The sequence below is a fragment of the Tasmannia lanceolata genome, unplaced genomic scaffold (genome assembly GCF_043159265.1).
Source record: "Tasmannia lanceolata isolate RefF3 unplaced genomic scaffold, GAP_Taslan_0.1 ptg000020l, whole genome shotgun sequence".
NCBI classification, from domain to species: Eukaryota; Viridiplantae; Streptophyta; class Magnoliopsida; order Canellales; family Winteraceae; genus Tasmannia; species Tasmannia lanceolata.
The window spans coordinates 5,107,525-5,130,099 of record NW_027518697.1 but is presented as its reverse complement, the minus strand read 5'-3'; the positions used below and the strand labels follow the sequence as shown (position 1 = coordinate 5,130,099).

Below are 22,575 nucleotides of genomic sequence, written 5' to 3'. Positions count from 1 at the left end.
TCAAAATTATCACAATGGGCTCAAAAAGGTGCAAAATAAACAGGGCATCAGTTTTGGGCACAAAATCGATTCTCAAAGTTCCAAAACAAACTGGGCTTGAGTGTTGTACTGATGGTGGAGTTTTTGAACTTGGCATCACTTAATCTTGGACAACTTTCTAGGTTGCTATAGTAGCAGTTGGTGACTTCTTAGGCTTACTCCTATCTATAATGCAGACCAGTGTGCTCCCTAGGGCGATCTTCATGTTGTGAGAAATACAGGGTGAGGATTGGATTAGAGAGATCTATGCTTATATCTTTGTAATCCTTGTTTCATTCTCACATACGTGGTGATTGTATCTCTCCCCTCCTAGATGTAGGTAATCGATGTTGAACCACGTAAACACTCATGTAATTTTTGTGTCGATCATTTTCTTGATTCTTTTGTGGGAAGAACTGGGTAATTTTTCAAATATTCGATTCATAGGAGTTTGATTTCAGGTGGAGCATTGTTTCTCTTCGTGTGTTAGGTGAAACCTAATGTATATAAGGTAATGCTATACCTTATGGAATGCGAGAGAGGAAAGAAAATATGCTTTTGTACAAGGTGTGCTCTTGTGATGATCTTCAGCTTGTGTGAAAAAGAGAGTGGGGGCTGGGTTAGAGAGCTTTGTAATCCTTGTTTCATTCTTACACAGTGAAAAATCCTCTCCCATAGATGTAGGCAACCCTTGTCAAACCCACATAAGATACTAGTGTTATCATTGTGCGTGTTATTTTCTAGTTTCCTCTGCATGTCATCGGATTGGTTTAGAGCCATAGGATTTCTAGAGAGTAAAATTGTTTTCATTATTAAATGAGTAAAAGAAGTCTACAAGAAAAGAAGATAATGAGAGGTCCCAGATGGGAAGAATCCCAACTTACCATGATTATTACACTAAAAAAAGACAGATGTATAGAAGGTACAAAGTAAGCAAGCTTAGGAGGCAACATCTACTGCTAAATGACCCATTCCCGAACCCCCACCAACTAAACTTTTCATTGCCTTCCCTACTATTTCACCTTTGCCAACTCCAACTCTTGTTGCCTTAACTCTCTCTCCTTTCCTCATCTTATTATTCCCATGCTGTTGTATACTAGCAGTAGCTTTACTCCTTTCTTTCTTTCCTGCCTCAATTCTCTTGCTACATTGAGAAATTCTATTGCTATTTCCTACTTCATATATAGTATCAGACTCATTGCTCGTAACTGGACATTCAGCATTCGCTTCAGATGCTGGAGTTTCTTGGACTTGTGGCTGTGCTCTGCTCGGAGATTCACAATTGGAGAGGTCTTGTTGATTTGTAGGCTTCGAAAATGCCCGTGTGTTTTCTTGTGCTGCATCTCTACTTCCTGGACTTGTAGACTTACTCCGCAGCTTCGGAGATTTCATACAAGGAATAGTGACCTGGGGATTTTTTTAAGGCTAATGTAAGGAGCCTGCAGTTAATCTCACACTGGAAGTAGTAGAACAGGGAATATAATAGACATGGTAAGATACATCAGGAGTTCACAGAAATGCAATGGGGCTTGCGTGGGTTTCTTGGCAATCAAAACTGGGCGGTTAACAAAATGTTTTTAACAATCAAATTAAGAGGAAAAAAAAAAAAAAACCCACATAAAAACCATAATACCCTTTCATGTTTTTTTATGGTTTTTATGCAGCTAGCTATATCTAGATTAAGATGAACCAGACGATCATAATACCCTTTCAAGTTTTTAACTGTGATGTGCATTAACAAAAACGCAGTTAACTATACTGAAGGAGATGGGTTAGCATGCTTAAGTTGGTTATCTCTTGCAGCAATATCCCTACCTGGATAGACCTGGTGCAGGTCACAAATCAGTATCATCCACTCACCAGAGAAGTCAATCAATTTCTTTCCCCCCACCCCCACCCAAACACCCACACCCACACCCACCCACACACACAGAAAATACACCTGAAATCCATATGAACTTCCCAGTAAATTAATAATTTATCCCAAGAACCTATGGCTATCCAGCACAAATCAAACCTGTGAATGCTGATCATACTCACAGCATGTACAGATAAATCAGGAGATGCTAACTGGCTAATACATAAGTTGGAGAGCGGAGTGTGACATGCATACGAGCAAGACATGAGCACCACACCTTTCTGCTACCAGTATTATGTGTACACCATGCCATCATGCAAAACTTTGGAACTGTGGGTAAACAACTTGAGCAAAGCTGTGTTGTTTGTTAGTGACTGGGTTGCAAAGCTTTTAGGTTTTCTCAGATCAGTGTGCTATTTCCGTTGTTTGCAATGACAGAGATCTTATAGGCACGAAAAAGGTCACTTTCTCACCTATTCAGACATTATGGTTTCACTGGTATCATTACCTAACATTAACTTATATATTCGAGCTCAAAATTGTTCATGAACTGCATTTGAAGCATAAACCAGTAGCATTGGCTTATCCTTCTGTAGATCCAACTCGAAACAGAAAGGTATGACCACTATTCTCTTGTGGGAAAGCCAGAGCCACTGCTTCTCTCACATAGTGACATTGGGTTTGGCTGTTTCCTAATCTCTCTAAAGATAGAAGTATAAAACCAATGAAAATGAGGCAATTTTACATTCCACACATTATCGCAGAGAGCATTAATTTCTAAGCAATAGGAATAATTTTTGTCGTAAGGAAATCTGTTAAGCCTTACCAAGCAAAATGTTAAGCTCAATGTCTTGTGCAAAACCTATGCCAGTTTTCCCAGGACAGTTTATGGTTTGACTCTCCAAGCCCTGAATGTTTCTTACAGTGTGCAATATTATGAAGAGAGCAGTAATATAATTTTAATGAGAACTTTTTATTAGAAAAAAAGAGATCCGTTTTATACTAAGGGTCTCTTTAATTCATTAACAACAAAAATCAAAGTTCATCTTGCTACTTCTGATAATATAAAACACATTTCATCACAGTTTAAAACCTCCCTGGGTTAATCATCAAATCACCCACATCAACTCGATTTTACCTTCGCGGAGTACTCAAATGAGTCCGAGTTTTACCCTACCAACTCAATCAAAGACTCCTTTGACTCATCCAAGTTATTGAAAAATTGACTGCGTGACTTACCCGAGTCGACTCCTTTTTACCTTGCATCAGTTCACGTCCGAGTCTGAGTTTTTAAACACTTCTTTCGATACCACTAAAACTAAGCATTCCTTTCAAGTTGCAAAGAAAATAACCTACCTATAAGTTCTATCCATTGTTTCTTTGTACTTGTAAGAAAGATATTATGCACTCCAAGACTAATTTTAGAGAAACCACATACCTTTTTGCTATCAGACCCTTGTGGCACAGGTTCATGGTAGAAAGTAGGCATAGGTGTTGCTTTAAAGTTAAGGCTTCTTCGAAGCTGTTTTATCTCAGCTTGTATCTCTTCCTGCATGGTTAGTAATTAAGCAAATCAGATACCTCCAAATGGTGAAAAAATGGGGAAAATAGGCAACCAAAAACAAGTTGTTACAAAGAAGAGTTAAAAAATTCTTTTTGTCAAAACTAAAATGATGACGAATGCAACCTTGTTCAAAAACCAATCAAACTTTCCTTGACTCATCACAAGAAAAATTACAGAAGGAATCAAGGACAATCTCTTAATTCTACCAACATTATTTAAGTTCAGGATTCAATAAAATAGGATCTTAGATTGTCACAAATATCTCATGTATTTTGTAACAATCACTTAATTCTACCAACATAGTATTGCCACCTACCAGTTCTGGGAATTTCCACCCATCACTTTAACAGTTTTACTTGGAACTGTTTCACCCTACTCAATGTGAGAAATATGAATTATTGAGGTAATTCTAAATAAATGGATGGACTGACAGCTACCAAAATGAAGGGTGACAAGACCTCCCTTACAAAATAACCACATATTATATTTTATCTGCTTCTTCTTTTTGATTGATTTGTATTTTATCTTCTTTTTCCATATTTTTCACATTTTATCAATAGTTTTACATTTAATCTATTTTTGATAAGTACCTTTTTATTTCATGGGATTTATTCAGCAAAAAACACAAGAAAACCCATAAAATTTGGTATATCAAGCAATCCCCTTGAGAAGAAATTCCAGTAACCGAGCTTTGTGAATAAGATCTTATATCAGGGATGTAGTGGGGTACCAGAAATACTGATCCCATCTTTGCAGATTAACTAGAAGAATGACAAATTTCGTTCAATAAATGATACAAGTAAATTTATAGGCAGATTATTCGTGCCTGTGTTCTTGCTTGGATCTGGTTTGTCTCAGCCTCTTTAGCATGCATCTTTTCCTCCAACCTCATGTAGAACTGGATCAGATCAGCCACAGTGATAAACTAGTAAGCTAATAAAGTTCTATTCTTTGTAGTTGAAGCAAGTACCAAGTCAAGGGAGCCACACAATCACATACCTCTTTCCTCTTTTCTGCTCTTTCATCACTTTTGAAATTGAAAACTGCACCACTTGCCTTTAAGTCAGGCTTAGTTGAGTTTGTAGTCCGCTTAGGCCTATATGTATGACTGGTTGTTTATCAGAAAGTCAAAATAAAGAAATACGCGAAACAAGTAATGCCATGTTTCTTACAAACCTGTTCCCAGATTGGTGTCTTACGGAATCACCCTTTCCAGATGCAGGTTGAGGTGTAGCACCTATTTTCTTTGCCTTTAGATCGTTGTCACTGATATGTATATTGTGCACACTATGCAAGAAATATAGGCATTTCAGATAAAATAAATATAAAGGTGCATGGTGAGTAATATTTGATATAGATTTGAAGTGTGAGAAAAGCATGAATACCTTCTAATGTCTTGACTTAATTTTGCCTTCGCATTTTCTGAATCCTGCACGAGGATGTCAAGCTCCGGTCAAAGAGAAAAGAAACATATGCTGCACCTATGTAAGGACACTTCACATTTATAAGATTGCTGTCAGAAACTCATGCCAGGTACACTTGTTGGACATATTGAATCACCATTAAGGCAACTTTGATTTGTCCCTTTCGTCATTTGTACATACATAAGCACACACATGAAGTGTATCTACTCGATCGCGTAGATAACTTATCTACTCCGTCGGCCAGAAATACAGTGGGGCCCACATTGTTTGCGTGATGCAAACCATTCATTTGATGGGTCCTCACATAGATAGGGTGTGCCCAAAAAATCAGCTCCAAAGGCTCATTCCAACCCTTCGATTTGTGGAGTTTAAAATGGACAGATAAACCTTCACAAATCTGTCCATTTTTTACCTCCACAGTTCGAAGGGTTAGGATGATCCTATGGAGCTAATTTTTTGGGCACACCCTATCTATGTGAGGGCCTATTAAATGAATGCTTTGGATCATCCAAACAATGTGGGCCCACTGTGTTTCTGGCCGACAGAGTAGATAAGCTATCTACTCGATCGAGTAGATACACCTCTTCTCTCTCTCTCTCTCTCTCTCTCTCTCTCGTGTGTGTGTATGTGCGCGCGCGCACGTGTGTATTGCTTGTTTATATTTATCAGGAACACATATGAACTGATATTGAAATTAATAATATATACTTCAATACAATCATAAAACTGCACAAGCACGTCAACATGTTGGTTTTCTTGCATTTCGCATATTGGACATTGATATCCATTCTAAGTTACATAATTTGGGACACAGTACAATTAAAAAAGTAAAGTGCAATAGCATAATAGCATAATTGCTAGATCAAGTGTTTACCTCTGATTTCACATTTTTTGAGACAGAACATTTAGTCTGTGGAACCTTTGATGGTGACCTCTTCTCCCTGTTGGTTCTCAGTGGACTGTCCCTTTCCATTTTCAAGGGGTTCTTTGTCAAAGTCTTAACAGAAGAGAAGGAAGTCTTTTCATTTGAAGTTTTTCTTGGAACCTGAGCAGTCACTTTGGGTTTGGTGGCTTTCTGTTCTGTTGTGATCCTTACCTAGAAATCATTGCAAGGAGAATAAGCATAAGCTTAAAACTAAATTATGCTACCAATCAATATTCCAAAGGGCATATGAGGCAGCAAATTATGTCTATGCAGTGAACTGTGCATATTCTGCTTGACTGATAAAAATATAATAAAATAGAAAGAGAACAATGGACAGAAATAAAACAGAGAAATCTGACCTTGAGAGAAGTTTTTTGCTGTTTTTCCAAGCTAAAGATATGATCCTTTGCAGAGGTATGACTCTTTATCGATGCATCTCCCCTTTTAAGTAATCCATCCACATTTTCAGCTTCATTTGGAATAATACGATCTACTTCTATTTTTGAATTTTCTATCTCATCAGCAAGTTTCTGTTCTACCTCAGTTTTTGAATCTTCATTAACTAGCCGTGTGATCTCAGATACAAATGGGGTTTGGAGTGTTTCATCAACCTCTATATGTTGAATTCCTTCATCCGACCTTGCATTAGCATTAGTGGGAATGGAGTCCAAGTGAAATTCATATGGTAAAATTTCTTCTTCCTCTCTTTCAAACTCCATCACCTCATACTTGTGTTCATCAGAGCCATCAAGAGATTCATCGTAGTGAGCAAAATGGGCTCCTTCATTACCATGCTCCTCAAACTCTTCCATGTAATTCATGTGGTCAAGGATTTCATTTTCAGAAGTCGTCTGCTCATCAACCTCATTTTGACACTCAGATGAAGCCTCTCGCAAAAGGGCCTTTCTCTTGAAATGGGCTTCAAAATAAGCTTTCTTCTCGATAACTGAACCTGGTTTTGAGCATTTCTCAACCTCCTCTAGGTATCTATTGTGTGAGAAGGATGACCTCCTCTCCCAACACAAAGATTCAGCTTCAAATCTTCCAAATGAGATGGAACCAGTGGGCAAACAATCCACCTGCCAATGTTTTATAGATTGGAAATTGTAAGGGGGTAACCAACAGAGAAAGATTGAGGAAAGAAATAAGTATATGTCCTAGTTAACTTTTTCAGAGAAAAAACACCCCAGTTTACCCTGATAATTGAGGTATTGAACTAGTCAGAAAATGCCAGTGGTATCACACTCTTCTAGTAGTGTGATCTTTTATACCAGCTCATCTTACGGATGAATTTACATTTGTCCTTACATGTGTGTTCTATAAGCATGTGAGTGTGTTCTTGTGTCTCTATGACCGCATAACTTAGCATGCAAACTGATAGCATTCATTGTTTAACATCATGATCTGTAAAAATAACTGGGTCTACATAGACCTAAAGACAAGAACCGATAAAGTGATAAACACAGAGAAATATGAAGGAAGAGAATGGGAAGCCCTCCCCCTATGGATAAGAGGACACTAGTACCACTTATACTCTATGATACCCTGACACATACAGATACGGAAAGGACATGATAATGGAGATATGACTTAGCATTTTCCAAAATGCAGAACACGGATACAAATATGTGTATCCCATTGTTATGAGATAAGACACAAGTTATTTATAGATAAAATATCATTAAACTTAACTAGATTTAACTTAGACAATAAAATTAATAATAAATTTAAAATAGCATTTGTAAGACACATACTCAAAGTTATAATTACAAATATAAGACACAAGAAAAATCCATGGCAGTTAATTTGAATACAGAGAGATATTTGAAACAAGACAATTATTTAACCAACAGAAGTATTTGTAAAGGATTTGGGTGTCATGCAAACAGGTACATTGGGCCTCTAGAAGGATCCAAGCATAATTACCTATGCTACAATACATCTGCTCTTCCACAAGGAGAGACTTTGAATACCAAGGCATCTAGTCCCACATAAAGTCACATAGTACATTGTGCCTATGCTTTTCTAAATGGGGGAGAAGCAATGACGATAACCCACAACCAACCTCGATCTAAATCCACTTAACAGATATAAAACCATATCAATAAGCTAAATTAATTGAAATGAAGTCAATGCCCCTATATCAATCGCTTGGAATCTAGTTACTAGACACAATGAGTAATTAGTCATAGTAAATAGACAAGAGATGCCTGAAAAATCGTTAATTTCAGAACCGAATGTACTCTAGATTGAAATCAAACCTGAAAGTTAATGGAATCTTCGATTTCTCCTGCCATGACAAGCTAACGAAAGCACCACATCTCTCAAGCACCTACAAACATGAAGTGGCCAATCAATATATCTGGATTAATATAGAAGCTTTTTACAGCACATTAAAGAATCTCCTGACCAATTGATTCAACTAGTTAGGGTTTAAACTTCCAAATCACGCAAATAGCTGAAAATCCTCAATATCTGGCAGAAAATCCATAGTATTTACAATAGTACCACATTCAACATAAAGCTTCATCAGATATTCATTAAAACAAATGTGTACAGAGAGAGAGAGAGAGATCAAAGAAAAATGAGAATTTCAAGTTGTCGGCACACAAAAAATGAAGAACAAAAGTAAATTTCAAGAAACATTATATCAAAATCATCAAAAAGGAAAAAACGAAATTGGTATGAATGACTAATACTCTCAAAATCGAGAATTAAATACAATAATTCGAAGTAAAATACCTGTAGATGATAAGCACAAAACCCTAAAATCAACAGAAATCGTCAAATCCTCTGTTTCCTAAGTGAGATGATAAATCACTAAAATCACTTTCCACATTTAACGAAATCGTTTGAAAATGATAGCGATCGAATAAATCTCCGCTTGATCTCAAAGAATCGAAGATCTGCGACACCTAAAAATCAAGAAACAAGATCCGATCTGTTCGAAAGCGCACTCGTAAGTAAAAACCAGAACTTTTTTAGAGTTTTTCTTGCATGATGAGTTAATGAAGATGCTTAAAAGGTGCTATCGCTGTCTCCTCTTTTTTTGTCTTATTCAGAGAGTGGTGAGTTAGTTCTTGCGCTTGCCGTCATGGTCCGTTAAACAAATGTTAACTTTTATCCTTAGATACAATCGCTGTCCTCCATTTGTGGATAATTTAACGGAAGTTTAATTGAATCTAACGGAAACCGTCGTAGGAAAGTTCCACGTGTCGGTGCGAATGATTCCTTTAGGACCCCACAAGAGATTTGACTTCGGCTAACGACTGAAATGAAAAGACATGGCGAAGCCAAAAATACTGAAGTGAACCGGATATACACAGAACATCCTGTGTATAATCGTACACACCAACATCTGTTTGGTTCTTGATGATCGAGACCGTCCAGTTAATTGGTCCATCTCTTTAACGGATCAACCAAAGCTCAATAAATACACAATTGGTTTATGTGGGATTTCATATGGTGTTACCCCTTATATTCCCGTATTTTTCAAAAAGTGTCGTACGGACCACATCATAGGATGATCCAAACCGTCCATGTGATATGGAACACAACATAAATAGGTGGTGCTAAAAAAATCATTTCTTTATGAAGATCCAACCCTCCGATCTATAGATCGACCGAATATATGAAAATCTCTATAGATCGGAGGGCTAAGATCATCCTATAAAAATGATTTTTGGGGTACAACCTGTAGTGTTCCATCACATGGACGGTTTGGATCATCCTATGATGTGGTCCGTACAGAATTTTTTGAAAAAATACGGGACCATAAGGGCTTACACCGTATAAAATCTCGGTTTATGTATCAAATCATACTCGACTTGGATCTTAAATAGAAAACAATATGGCCGTGACCTTTTCACATCCCTGCACGAGCAACAAAAAGCAAAGGGATGGTGGAGAGAGTTTAATAGTACAAAAAACTAATGAATAAAAAGGCGGATTTTGCGGTGCACTCACACACGGAGCTCTCGTATCACATGCACTTGCCGTTCAAAAAGTAATGTGTCAGCAATATTGATTTCATATATTGAGAGGACCCACGAGTAGTTATCTTGCTCCACGGTTTCTCCACTATAATTGATTGGTTTTCCCTTGTGGGGATGTGGCTAGTGCATGGATACCAACACCTTTCATCATATACATGTGGCAACGCCCCAAAATTAGACTTTGACTGACAACCCTAGTTTCCCGATCAGTAGCTTGATAATGTCCAATAATGTGATTCACATTCAATGGATAAAATGTTCTTAAGCTATATTTGGCATGGAATTTGGCGTCAAAAAGTCTGGAGCACTTGGCATGTCAGACTTCAGGGGGGAAGCTGGATATTTGGGAAGTTCAAGAGCACCATTTCAAAAGGGCGACGATATTTTCACTCCCCCGCGCGCTCCTCTAATAATGTGATTTGACATTAAAAAAAAAACGTTAAAGTTGCCCACTTTTCACGTCAAATCACCTTATAAGAAATCACATTATAAGAGGAGCGTGCATGTAATGCAGGGGGGTGAAAATATCATCTCCCTTTCAAAAGCATGGTTTCAAATTTCAGTTTAGGAATGCGTCTCGGTCCGCAGAAACCAAAATTTCGAACGAAATCCCTACCAAATCATTTAAAATAATATTTTATTTAATACAATACAAAATTTCAGTTGAAATTGTGGGACATTTCGTGTACTGTGGACATGGTTTTAAATTTCGACCGAAGATTTCGGTGGAGACCGACACCGAAATGGGTGAAAATTTCAGTGGAGACCAACACCGAAATGGGTAAAAACCGAAACGGTCATTTATTTCGACCGAAATTTTGATTTTTCCTAAATTTGACCCAAAAAATCTTTTTTTTTTAATATTAATTTAATATTTCACAGAAATTTCTGTAATTTCGGCCGAAATTTAATATTGAATAAAATATTAGTTTCGGGTTTGGTACCAGATTTCGACCGAAATTTTGAAATTTCAACCGAAATCGGTACCGAAACCGAAATTTTAAACCTTGATTGTGGATTTCGGTTTCGGTCTCGACCGAAATCCGTGTTCAAAAGTATGGGGACCAAAGCTCAAGCACTTTTGGAGCATCGCTTCTACAAAAGACTGGGAAAGCCGCTTCTAGAATGCATGTTTTCTAAAAGGAGATTTTATATGGTGGATGGCCGTGCAGTCCAAACACACAGTGGGGTCCATATTGTTTGGGTGATTCAACTCATTCATTTGGTGGGCCCTGACATAGACAGGGGTGCCCAGAAAATCTTCTTCGTGGGATGATCTTAACCCTCCGATCCGTCGAGGTTTTGCCATCTATTTTAAATCTCCACAAATCAGAGGGTTAGGATCATCCTATGAAGAAGATTTCCTGGGCACCCCCTATCTAAGTCAGGAGCTGGGCCCTTGTCCATTCAGCCTATGTCATACAATTGTTCCAATTCGGTGAAATATGTGGGTCATACAGCATAAGGAATAGGGCCCACTTTTTCGGCACCATGCCACCATGCAGGCATCAATCAGACTTAGATTGGGCAAACCACTGCGGTGGTGCAGCGGCCTACCCATTAATTATTTTTCTTCTCTGATTACATTAGAATTCTAAACTATTCCCAACGTTGAAGCCTAGTAGAAGGGGGGAGGGGAAATGTGGATAGAGATAGATGGAATAGCCCTACCCATGTGGTGACACACTAGCATCCAAGATGTAGCATAAGACCTCTCTAGTGTCTCCTTCCTCGAATGTAGAACAACAATTGGAGTAGTTGAGTGTGTCCAATTTAGGGGGTGGGTGGGGGTGTTCATCACAAGTAATTGTATGGTTGGGATCCTCTCCGGCCCCACCTCCCCTCACCTTAAAAACTAGCCAAGCACTCGGTATGTATGAACCGGCAACTTCATTGGATTCGACCACGTCACCTTGAGAATTCAAGTTGCTGACTCCACCCCTCTCCTCAACTTAAAAACTACGTGTTGGCAAGTGTGTCCCGAGAGAGAGAGAGAGAGAGAGAGAGAGAGAGAGAGAGAGAGAGAGAGAGAGAGAGAGATTGGCCGGTTAAAGTGCCGTCTTTGATTGATCCAAACCATTTATTTAAATGGCCTTACTTTAGATTTCCTATGGCCTGAAAATTACACCATTCATGCAACGAAAACATAAATTAATGCGTATTTGGGACAAATTGATATGGTGAATGACCAAACAATGAAGCACAAATAATCAATGAAACGTAAAGATGAGATATAAGGATGGATAGAAATTTAAGGTAGGCAAAGAAAGACGATGCTTTTTACCACACTTATGCAGGTGGCTACCATGGAAATAAGTCTATGCAATGCCTGAGCCAAGGGCAGCACTCCAAGTTCAAGAGTGAAAGAGGAGAGAATCTTGTTGAAAATGAGCCCCTGAGCTTTCTTTTTGTAGAAGATAAAAAGACATGAACATTCCTCTTCAAATAATATTTGATCCTTTCATAACACTTTTTGACACCGTTGAGGGCATGTTTGGCCACCATGAATTTTTTTCGTGATAAATCAGTGTTCTTCAAGTGTTGAGGGGGGGAAAATCAGCAAACTAGTGACTCCATGTGATGAGAAGTGGCTAACACTGACGAGGACAGAGACCTCCACAAATCAAGAGGTTAGGATCATACGAGATTATATGGAACACGACTGTGCGTGAACATGCTACATGGTATTGAAACGCAAATGGATTGGACAGTTTTTTTTTTTTTTTATATTGGTAATCAAAGGCGTATTAACTGGATTGGACAGTTAAGATAATATTGAAACGCACATGAATCAGACGGCTAGGATCATGTTATAGAGAAGATTTTCAGGGCGCACCATACCTACGTTAAGGCCCAACAGTTTAACGGTTTGGATCATCCAAATAATGTGGGGCTTACTGTATTATTAGGCTGCACGTGCATAGCAGTCCACCACTTAACATCCCTAAAAGGTCAAAAAATGTGTGAATCCTTAATGCTTACAACTAAGGGCATAACTGTCATTTTCAAAATTTTGACTGCAAAAATTAATGTCAGTTATATTAGGGACAATTTGGCAATTATATTGTAAAAGTAAAACCTTTTGGATAGGGAAGTGATATTTACGCCCCTTTTCATCACCAGGGGCACGTGGCAGCAGTGTATCAATGACTAAAGGGGCGCTAATGTACTTGACGTCAGTAGAATCCAATGGGCTTGATTGCCACTTACACTAGCACTGGGTGTCCCTGGTGATGAAAAGGGGCGTAAATATCACTTCCCTTTGGATAATATGAGATTCTAACGACTATTTGGCAAATATTATTGATATCAGGGCCTAATAGGCAAAAATACCTTGATAATATATATTATAAGGGCTAGGGGAGGGGCTCTACCCATTCCATATTATGGAAGGGGTAGAGTCATCCCTTATTTATGAAAAAAATGTTAACATTTTCCAAGTCAGTGTGGAGGCGAAAGCATTGCAGCGGCGAAATTTTTATTCTTGTCTAACGAGGGAAGGAGACATATCTCTTCCCGGTGGGAAAAAACGACTCGTGCTAAATTGATGGAGTAAAAAGAGGGGGTAGACTTAAAACAACTTGGGTAGAAACAGTAAGGAAATACTTGATAGCTAGGAACATAAATGTTAACTATGTTTTAAATAACGTGTAACCAGTCTTTTGAAAGGAATGAAGAAAGTTATCCCAAATTTGTGTTTTTGCACAGAAGGAGGAACGACCCTTCCCTTGAAGTAGGTCAAGAGGCTGATCTTCCCTCTAAGAGGATGAAAACCGTTGTGAACCGATCCGAGTTCGTAACAATAACTGAGAACATGGCCTTGGATAGGATAGAATGGAAGAAAATGATCCACGTAGAAGAACCCAATTAGAGAAAGGATTAGAGCCAGATAGATTCCTTTCACATTTTCATAAAATTCATTTAGCCGACCCGACTAGTTTGGGACAAAGGCTTTGTTGAGGGCTTTGTTGAGTGGAGTTGAGTCTAACAAGGGAACGACTTAGACTAGTTTCAAGCTTTCAATCTCTTCAATTTTGTATCAAATGGTAGAGTGGTTAGTGGTTACTAAGTGACATCAAGTACTCCACCTGTTTGGTGAAAAGCCCAAATAATAATAGCATTCCCTATTAGATGCATTGATATAGTGACAAAATGAAATCCAAAATCCAAAACTAAAAAACAAATCCCATCTGGTTTCGGAAATCCAACTCATAACATTTTCTTGGATCGAAAATTGGTAGTGAAAACATGAAGAATCATATCTCGATTACAACCCAATTGGGCTCAGGTTTTCTTCTCTTTTCAGGTAGAAAATTCAAATCACTAAGCCCTAAACCAAACCCTAGCCCTTGGCCATAACCCACGCCGAGCCCTATGCCGCAACCCATTCCAACCCCAAAAACAAGGCTGAGATGGTTCCACGGCCAACCTCCGTACCCAATTCCACCAACAAATCCCAACCCGATGCCCGCACCGCAACCGATCCCCAAACCCCCTCCGGGCCCCAAAATCGCACTTTCCTTTGCCTTTCTGTGGTTTTCCTCGAAAAATTTGCTCAATGGAAATCGCTTTTCTCCGCGCTTGGGGTTAGCTTTCCAGGAGATCTTGGTGGCTGCCTTCTGGATTCCGTTCATGATGGGAGATAAGAGGAAGAGGGGTTTAGTAGTTTACCACCAGTTGAGAGTTTTGAGATTGAGACATAGATGATAGGGGTAAAAGTGTATAGTCCACCGGACTACTAATTTATGTGCCGCAGTAATCTCCTTGCCCCCTCCTCAGCTCCCACTGCCCATTGGCCCAATGATGGGCCCACTTTCTGATAACCACCACCTTCTTTGTTTGCCCTCCACTGCCCATTAGTTAGAATGATGGGCCCACTTTCTGATAACCGATACTCTCTCTTTTTCTCTCTGAACTTCTGTCTCTCTCAAAATGAATCTTTAGTGGGTCCAACAATTATTGGACTTGATAATTGTAGAAGGTGGACACCATAAAAAGCCTCTCCCTCTCTGAACATGAATCTTTCTTAGGGCCAACAATGAATGGTCTTGATCATTGTAGAAGGTGGACACCATAAAAAGTGTATTGTTTAAAAAGGGAAATGACTTTAGCTCACTTTGTTTGAAGTTCCAAACCGTTTATTTGTTGCCAGGCCTCAAAAATCATCTCTCTAAGATGATCCTTGCTCCAAAACTCATCTCCCTAAGATGATCCTAACCCTTCGAAATGTAGAGAATTTTAAATGAGGTGTCGTTGTATTAGATTTAAGGGTTAGGATCTTCCGATGGAGATGAGATGATTTTTGGGGCACAACCTATTTACGTTGAGGTTTAACCAATGAACAGTTCGGATCTTCATACAAAGTGGTCCAGTGAATTTTCTAAAGAATATACATTATATGTGGTGTGCCGCAAAATACTTTGACCTCAGTGTATATTACATTCATTCGTGGTGAGCCTCTATTTTTAAAAATACAATGAAACCCACCTGTTTGAAGATCCAAACCATTCAGTTGTTGGGACCCAATATTTCTAGATTGAGCCCCAAAAATGATCTCAATTGGATGATCATAACCCTCTAATTTGTTGATAAAATATACCATATAAGAATTTCTAGAGATCGAAGAGTAAGGATCATCCAATGGAGATCATTTTTGTGAGACGATGTATTGACGTATGGGCCTAAGAATTGAACAGTTTAGATCTTTGAACAAGGGGCCCCACTTTATTTTTTTAAATACGTGCAGCTACGCACAGATACAATATAACGAATATTTATTAGAAAATTAATTGTGACCCATGTTATTTCAATATCGTAACTGTTTATTTGATGGGCCCCAATGTAAATAGGCCTCTCCCCCAAAATCATCTCCATACCCTCCATATGATCAGAGGGTCTGGATCATCCTACGGAGACGATTTTATGGGCAATGCCTATTTATGTTGGGTCCAACAAATGAACGGTTTGGATCTTCGAACCAGGTGGGCTCAAGTAATCTTTTAAATTAAAATACACTTTTTATAATGTCCATCTTCACAGATCAAAACAATTCATTGTTCGGCCACGTCAAGGGTTTAAGTTGAGAGAGAGAGAGAGAGAGTACTGGTTGTGGGAATAAGTATAGACGGGCTTATCTATTAATGATCTAAATAATTCACTTGTTCCAAAGGTTTATGTTGGGAGAGAGAGTGTGTGGTGTGCCAGTGTTGTTCTCGTTGATTGTTTGTTGTACAAGTGTTGTATTGGTTGTGCCATCACAACCGATTCAACCGAACAAGGATGCAGATTTATCCTTGAAAGAGAATTAATTTATATGGTTACTGTGTGTAGGTGCACATATATAATTTTTTTTAAAAGTAGGGCCCACCTTTTTCAAAAATCTAAACCGCGCTTTCAGGTTTTAAGGCCCCAATGTAAATACATCATCCCATGAAAATCATCTCCGTTGGATGATCTAGCTCTTCAAGGTATAGATATTTCTATATGTTTTAGTTTATCTACATATTAAATGGTCAAGTTAATGTTTTGGATCTTTGAACAAAGTGGGATTTACTATATTTTTCAAAACATAGGCTCACCTACGAACGGATGCAATACTCATTGGGCCACACCTATTGTATGGCACATCATATAACACATATTCTTTAGAATATTCACTGGGCCCAATTTGTTTGAAGATTCAAACCGTTCATTTGTTGAGCCTCAACTTAAATAGGTTTTGCCTCAAAAGTCTTCTCCATCTAATGATCTAACCCTCCAATCTAATAAAACAATACCTCATATAAAAATCTCTACTGTTCGAAGAGTTAGGATCATCTTCACCGTTGTCATATGCTTATCATCGGCCATTGTGCCATATGTGTGCAAGCAAGGGAGACTGTTTTTCTATTGAGATGGTATAGGCTGGGTTTTTCATGATCAAATGACAGAGTTCCTGGGTAGTTGGTCTTATGCCCCACGGCCAAAAAAGGGAAAGATCTTATGGAATTTGGCACTCATGGCTTTAATTTAGGTCATATGGAAAGAAAGAAATGCCCGCCCGCACATTAAAGAATGTAGTCAAAAGCGCTTCATTCTCCTTCGTCAGGACCATCCCCTTAGTGGTTTCCTGGGCAAAAGCCCTCCGTGATTTCTCCTTTTACTCGGCATTCGACAATAAAATATGTTGGAAAGAGATTTGTAGTAGCAGAGAAAACGAAGAGGTGATTACCCCTAGGTGGACTCCCCCCTGATGACGGGTTGTCAAAGCTAAACTTTGACGAATTTAGCCTCGGAAGCCGGGGCCTTCATACATAAGTGGTTTTCTAAGAGATTAGAATATGATCACAAAATGAGCTTTCTTAGGCCCGATAAGGATAAAAGATTCCAATGAGGCAGACGTGAAAGCTATCCTTCAAGGCATCAGACTGATGGTGGAGAGGGAATGGAAGGAGATTCCCTAAACATAATTAGGTGGTTGGAAAGCGGATCCCCTCATCCGTGGAGATTTTCTGAACCCTTTAATGAGATCTTTGATATGTTTGATGGTCATGTGGTGCACTATCACCACGTAAGGACGGCGAATGTAGACGCGTACAGTCTAGCTCGCTCCGGTGTGGTTAGATCCGGATTGGAGTTTTTAAACTTTCGTCCTTCATGACGAATTCATGTTTCTCTCTTCCCGTTTTTTATTGACTTTCATGTACTGTAATTGAGTTTGGGGGGGCATGACTGGCTTGGTCATGGTTGCCTTTTAGTAATGATGATTAACCAATAAAAAAATGAATTTTTTTAATGGAAGCATGATGCTACCTTCTGTACCCTCCTACTTTTTTTCCTTGGTCGTGTGATAAACAAAACTCACCAACCCTCCTTCAGTCAAATATGGGCAACATCCCAACTTCTAGAGTTCTAGTGGAAGCACGGCGAAATTGCAACAGCCAATGAAAGTATTTAAGATAGGGGATTTGCTAGGGATCATCGCAGAAACCGTTTCGATTAGACATCTAAGCTAGATGTAACAGTTAAGTTAGATTAGGATAATTGTCTTTCTTCACATGTATATCTCCTAAAGTGATCTATATAAGCACTATTCAGGGTTAATTGTAATAATCTCTAATTAGTACTTAAATTATTTTCCTATTTAACATTTATCATATGGTTCTACTGTTTGTCATCAATGAGAGCTTTTCTAGAGACCACTGCAGAAAAATTGTGGTAGTCTTTGAATTTTTTCTTCAACGATTCAGATATTTAAGATTGATTATGTTCTTTAATCTTCATTGTGGGGAATGGAAAAATAAATAAAAATTCTAGGAAATGGCGTTTAAAAAAACCTGGTCACGGTTCTAGCCATTTTTTCTATAATTTTAATTATAGGCGGCTAAAACTGCTGATTTCAATGAAAAAGAGTCACCCCACAATTCCGTTCCGCCCGCTCTAGAAAGTGGAAAATGATAAGAAATGAAGAAATTAAGCAACCTTGTTGTTTAAAAAGTTCCACAGGGCATGAGCAGTGTTGTATCCTTTTGTCTTTTGGGACTGAAACAAGGAGTCCAAAAGCTTTGGTCAATCTTCACGAGTCAAACAATGGCAACTTGATAGAAAATTTGTAACAGCTATGGCCTAAATATCTTGTTGCTCTAAAAGCTAGCTGTTAGAGGGAGGGTGCCCATTCTCTTATAAACCTATCCACATCCATTTCACATGTTCGATGTGGGACTATTGCTTTTGCGTGGAACTCCAACAATCTTGCCCCTCCATGCGGCGGCAACTCTTCCCGGGAGTTACCACGCCCCAGCTCTGATACCATTTGTTGGGAATCAAACCGGGTAGAACTCACCCCTAAAAGCTAGCTGTTAGAGGGAGGGTGCCCATTCCCTTATAAACCTATCCACATCCATTTCACATGTTCGATGTGTGACTATTGCTTTTGCGTGCAAATCCAACATAACTGTTCAAGTTTCTCTTGTTTATTTACGGGTGCAACTCAGGTCAGTTTGGATTGGGTTGAGGCCAACCCTAGCCCAACCCGAGATAGCATTCCCTCGACCCTAACCGGACCCAACCGGAGACTCGGATTAAGAGCAGTCAACCCTAACCCAACCAACCTCTGAATATCCCAACCCTAACCCAACTCATCTAACCCTTTTTTTCTTCTTTTTTTTCAAATCGGATCGGGTTGAGTCAGGTTGGGTTCTGGTTCACCTCGGGCCAAACAAAAATATACAAAAGAAAAACATAACCCTAAGAAAATCACGATAAAATTAGGGGATGGAGGTCGAGTTCGGGTGGAGCCCAACCCAAGCTCCCTTTTGCTTAATTGATCAGCACATGAATTGAAATCTCACGTGACTGGGAGACTTTCTTAACGAAACTGCATAAACCGACGCTGATTTTTGTGACTAATAGGTGAAACTCGGGCAGGTTGGGTCAACCCTAACCCAACCAAAGTTACGATTGCCTCACCCCTAAGTCGACCCAACCTGAACCGCAATTTGAGGAGGGTCAATCCTAACCCACCCCACCTTTAAATATCTAACCCTAATCCGGCCCGTCCAACCAGATTTTCCAAATCGGCTCGGTTTGGGTTTCGGTTGGCTTGGATAAAAAATACAAAACAAAGGATATTGGGTCCGAGGACGGGTCGGATCAGATAGGGTTCAGGTCTCAAGAAAATTACCATAAAATTAATGGGTCATGGTGGGTTAGCTCTTTGCAGCCCCAACCCAATTCCAGGGAAGGCAAACACGTACAATCCTAGCTAAAATCGGGTTGAGCCTGTCGGGTTCAGATTGGGCCCGGGCCAAGTGCAATCCCTACTTTAAACTTAGGGAATTGCTAGGGACCATCGCAAAGGGCATTTCGCGCTTGTTCTCACATGCAACAGCCAAGACGCGAAATACCTTCTGGGATGGTCCTAGCAAATCCTTCAAAACCTAAAATATAAGGTTAAAAATATGAGAGAGAGAGAGAGAGAGAGAGAGTATTAAAAAAGAAATTGATTACACGTGAAAACAGATTCCTTTGGTAAATATTTTATTGAGTCAAACCGGCATTTTAGAATGCTAGTCATATTTCGGAACCTACTCGGAGGCTTCATGGAACACTAATTTAGTCCCATCCAAAGTATGCTTTCCTTATTTATAGCTGCCACACCTTCCTCATCCAAAACAAAAACCTTCTGCCTATTTCTCTCATAAACTCGAAGAACAGAAAAAAGGGCAAAAAAGATATGGATTTTTTCTCTTCACAGTTTTCTAAAGGCTTACAAAGATACTGGCGTAGGAGAAGTTACCAACGCCTTGATGGGTCAGGCAAGAAGAACCCAAAAACGGTAAGACTCGGTGGCAATACTCGCCGATCATGGAAGATTCGTGCAATCCCAAAGCTGAGAATAAAGATTTACTCGCCGATAAAGTTATTGACTCGGCTTCGAGACGCTTACATGAACGCGATGTTGAAGTTGGTGGGAAATACGGGCTCGTTACAGAGTGGAAACGCTTTTGGTGGGAAAAGGATCCCCAGGGCTAGAACGGTTAAGGAGTCGTCTAGTGACTTTGAAATTCGGATGGTTCTTGAAATTTGCAAGTCTATTGTTGCTTCTAGGGATTTGGCTGTTGTTTGAAGGAAAAAACAGTACTTAAATTTCTTTTCTTTTTTAAAACTCGTGAAAAAAAAAGAAGAGATCTTTTTGGTTCTTTTCTCATAATCTTGTGGAAATCTTGGTAATTTTGCCTTGGGTTCTTTCTTTTTTTAAGTTGGTTAGATTGGAAGGGGAGTCATATGTTTGTTTATCATGTTCATAGTATACATATAGATGGTGAGATTGTATGAACATCTATTAATTTTTTTCATTTGGTGATATCATATTTTTCTCAATTTTTTTCTGTTGTTCTTTCTTCTTTCTTTTTGAGCTGAGAAGAGTCCATGATTTTCTAGATAATCAAATTGAGGTTGTTGATCAGGTTAATAACTATCTTGGGTGGTTGTTATTGATCAAGCTAATAACGTAATTGAGTTTCTTTGAACCTTCTCCTATCTATAAAAGAAATATAGTTATCCTTTGATTCCTAGCAAGTCAATTCCAACTCACTCATAAATTATGCCAAGGTAGGAGTCTTGGTGGAACCTGATGACATCATCCATTCAAAGGCGGCGCCTTCGGAGTTAACCAGAATAGTTGACCCATTTTAAAAGTAATTGGTAGTTTCACATGGTATCAGAGGGATTACCTGGTAACAACTCATACCAACAACATTCTAAGCTTTTGTAGTAATTGGTTCTTTCACACCCATGAGTACATTCAATCTAGCCCCTCACCTTGCCAAGGTAGTTTTTGTGCCCCGTTTATGGGGTTGCATACCTTCGGACTCTATGTTAGTTATGCTCGCGAATCTTGAAGGTACCCTTTCCCAATAAATACAATCCACTCATGGTAACTATTGGGTTAATCTTCAAAATCGGGTGGGAAAAAGACCCTGATACCCTTCTGACATCAACGGAAACGTCATTCAGCTTCCTTTTTCATTACTGCCCATTAAATTGACGCGTTACACGAGGCTTCTTTTGGTTCGTCTGAATGTGTATTTGAACCGACAAAACATTGGGTTCGTTTCTATCTTGGCTGTCGGAAACAACTAGAGATGGATGGATGCTTGGCACGTGTTGGAAAACTTTTTGGAACGCTAACAACCCAAAGTCAATCATTATCTTTTCGCACTTTTCTTTTGGCTTAGAATAGTAACGTTATTGAATATGTCTCTTTTGGCTTACAAACTTTTCACTTCTCTTTTGGTTTAGAACGGCGACATTATTGAATATTTTATTATTTCTCACGTCTCTTTTGGCTGAGAACGCTACCGAATTCTAGAGAATGCCGCCGGAATATTAAGGGGTATGCCGGCAGAAATAGGGTGTAAGTGAAAATAGGGTGTATGCTGGCGGAATTCAGGAGTACGCCGGCGGAAGTAATGGATACGCCGGCATAAATAATGGGGTATGCCGGCCGAAATAGGGTGTACGCCGGCAAAAATAATGGGGACGCCGGCGTAAATAATGAGGACCAAAAGAGAAGGGAAAAGATTCTAAGCCAAAAGTGAGTACGCCGGCGTACCCAAAGCAGCGTAAATAATGAGGACCAAAAGAGAAGGGAAAAGATTTTAAGCAAAAAGTGGGTACGCCGGCAGAAATAATGGGTACACCAGCGGCGTAAATAATGATGACTAAAAGAGAAGAGAAAAGATTCTAAGCCAAAAGTGGGTACTCCGGCAGCGTAAATAATGATGACCAAAAGATAAGGGAAAAGATTCTAAGCCAAAAGTGGGTACGCCGGCGTAAATAATGAGGACCAAAAGAGAAGGGAAAAGATTCTAAGCCAAAAGTGGGTACGCCGGCATACCCACTTTTGGGGTATGCCTGTGGCGTAAATAATGAGGATAAAAAATGAAGGGAAAAGATTTTAAGCCAAAAGTAGGTACGCCGGTGGCGGAAATAATGAGGACCAAAAGAGAAGGGAAAAGATTCTAAGCCAAAAGTGGGTACGCCGGCGGAACTAATGGGTAAGCCCAAAAGTGGGTACGCCTGCAGCGTAAATAATGAGGACCAAAAGATAAGGGAAAAGATTATAAGCCAAAAGAGAAGTAATCATTAATGTTACTAAGAGAAGTGAGAAAAGATAAGGGCAGCGTTCTAAAAAGCATTCAATAACTTCAGCGTTTCAAAAAGTTTTCCAAAATGTGTCAAACATCCATCCGTCTCTAGTTATTTCCGACGGCCAAGATAGGAAGGAACCCAAGGTTCTGTCGGTTCAA

At 39.2% G+C, this 22,575-nt stretch overlaps 2 protein-coding genes across 2 annotated transcripts; one reads left to right on the top strand and one right to left on the bottom strand.

Annotated features, from left to right (window-relative positions):
- Nucleotides 1–802: 802 nt before the first annotated feature.
- Nucleotides 803–8,789, bottom strand: LOC143854367 (protein WVD2-like 7). Its single transcript, XM_077364270.1, has 10 exons — nucleotides 8,532–8,789; nucleotides 8,051–8,121; nucleotides 6,149–6,868; nucleotides 5,739–5,960; nucleotides 4,826–4,869; nucleotides 4,617–4,727; nucleotides 4,440–4,536; nucleotides 4,267–4,338; nucleotides 3,315–3,425; nucleotides 803–1,425 (listed from the first exon to the last, which is right to left on the bottom strand). The coding sequence occupies exons 2-10, from the start codon at nucleotides 8,084–8,086 to the stop codon at nucleotides 958–960; spliced, it is 1,881 nt and encodes a 626-aa protein (XP_077220385.1). The 5' UTR covers nucleotides 8,087–8,121; nucleotides 8,532–8,789; the 3' UTR covers nucleotides 803–957.
- Nucleotides 8,790–19,997: 11,208 nt separating this feature from the next.
- On the top strand, nucleotides 19,998–20,390 carry LOC143854856 (uncharacterized). The gene has a single exon (XM_077364973.1). The coding sequence runs from the start codon at nucleotides 19,998–20,000 to the stop codon at nucleotides 20,388–20,390; it is 393 nt and encodes a 130-aa protein (XP_077221088.1).
- Nucleotides 20,391–22,575: the final 2,185 nt, after the last annotated feature.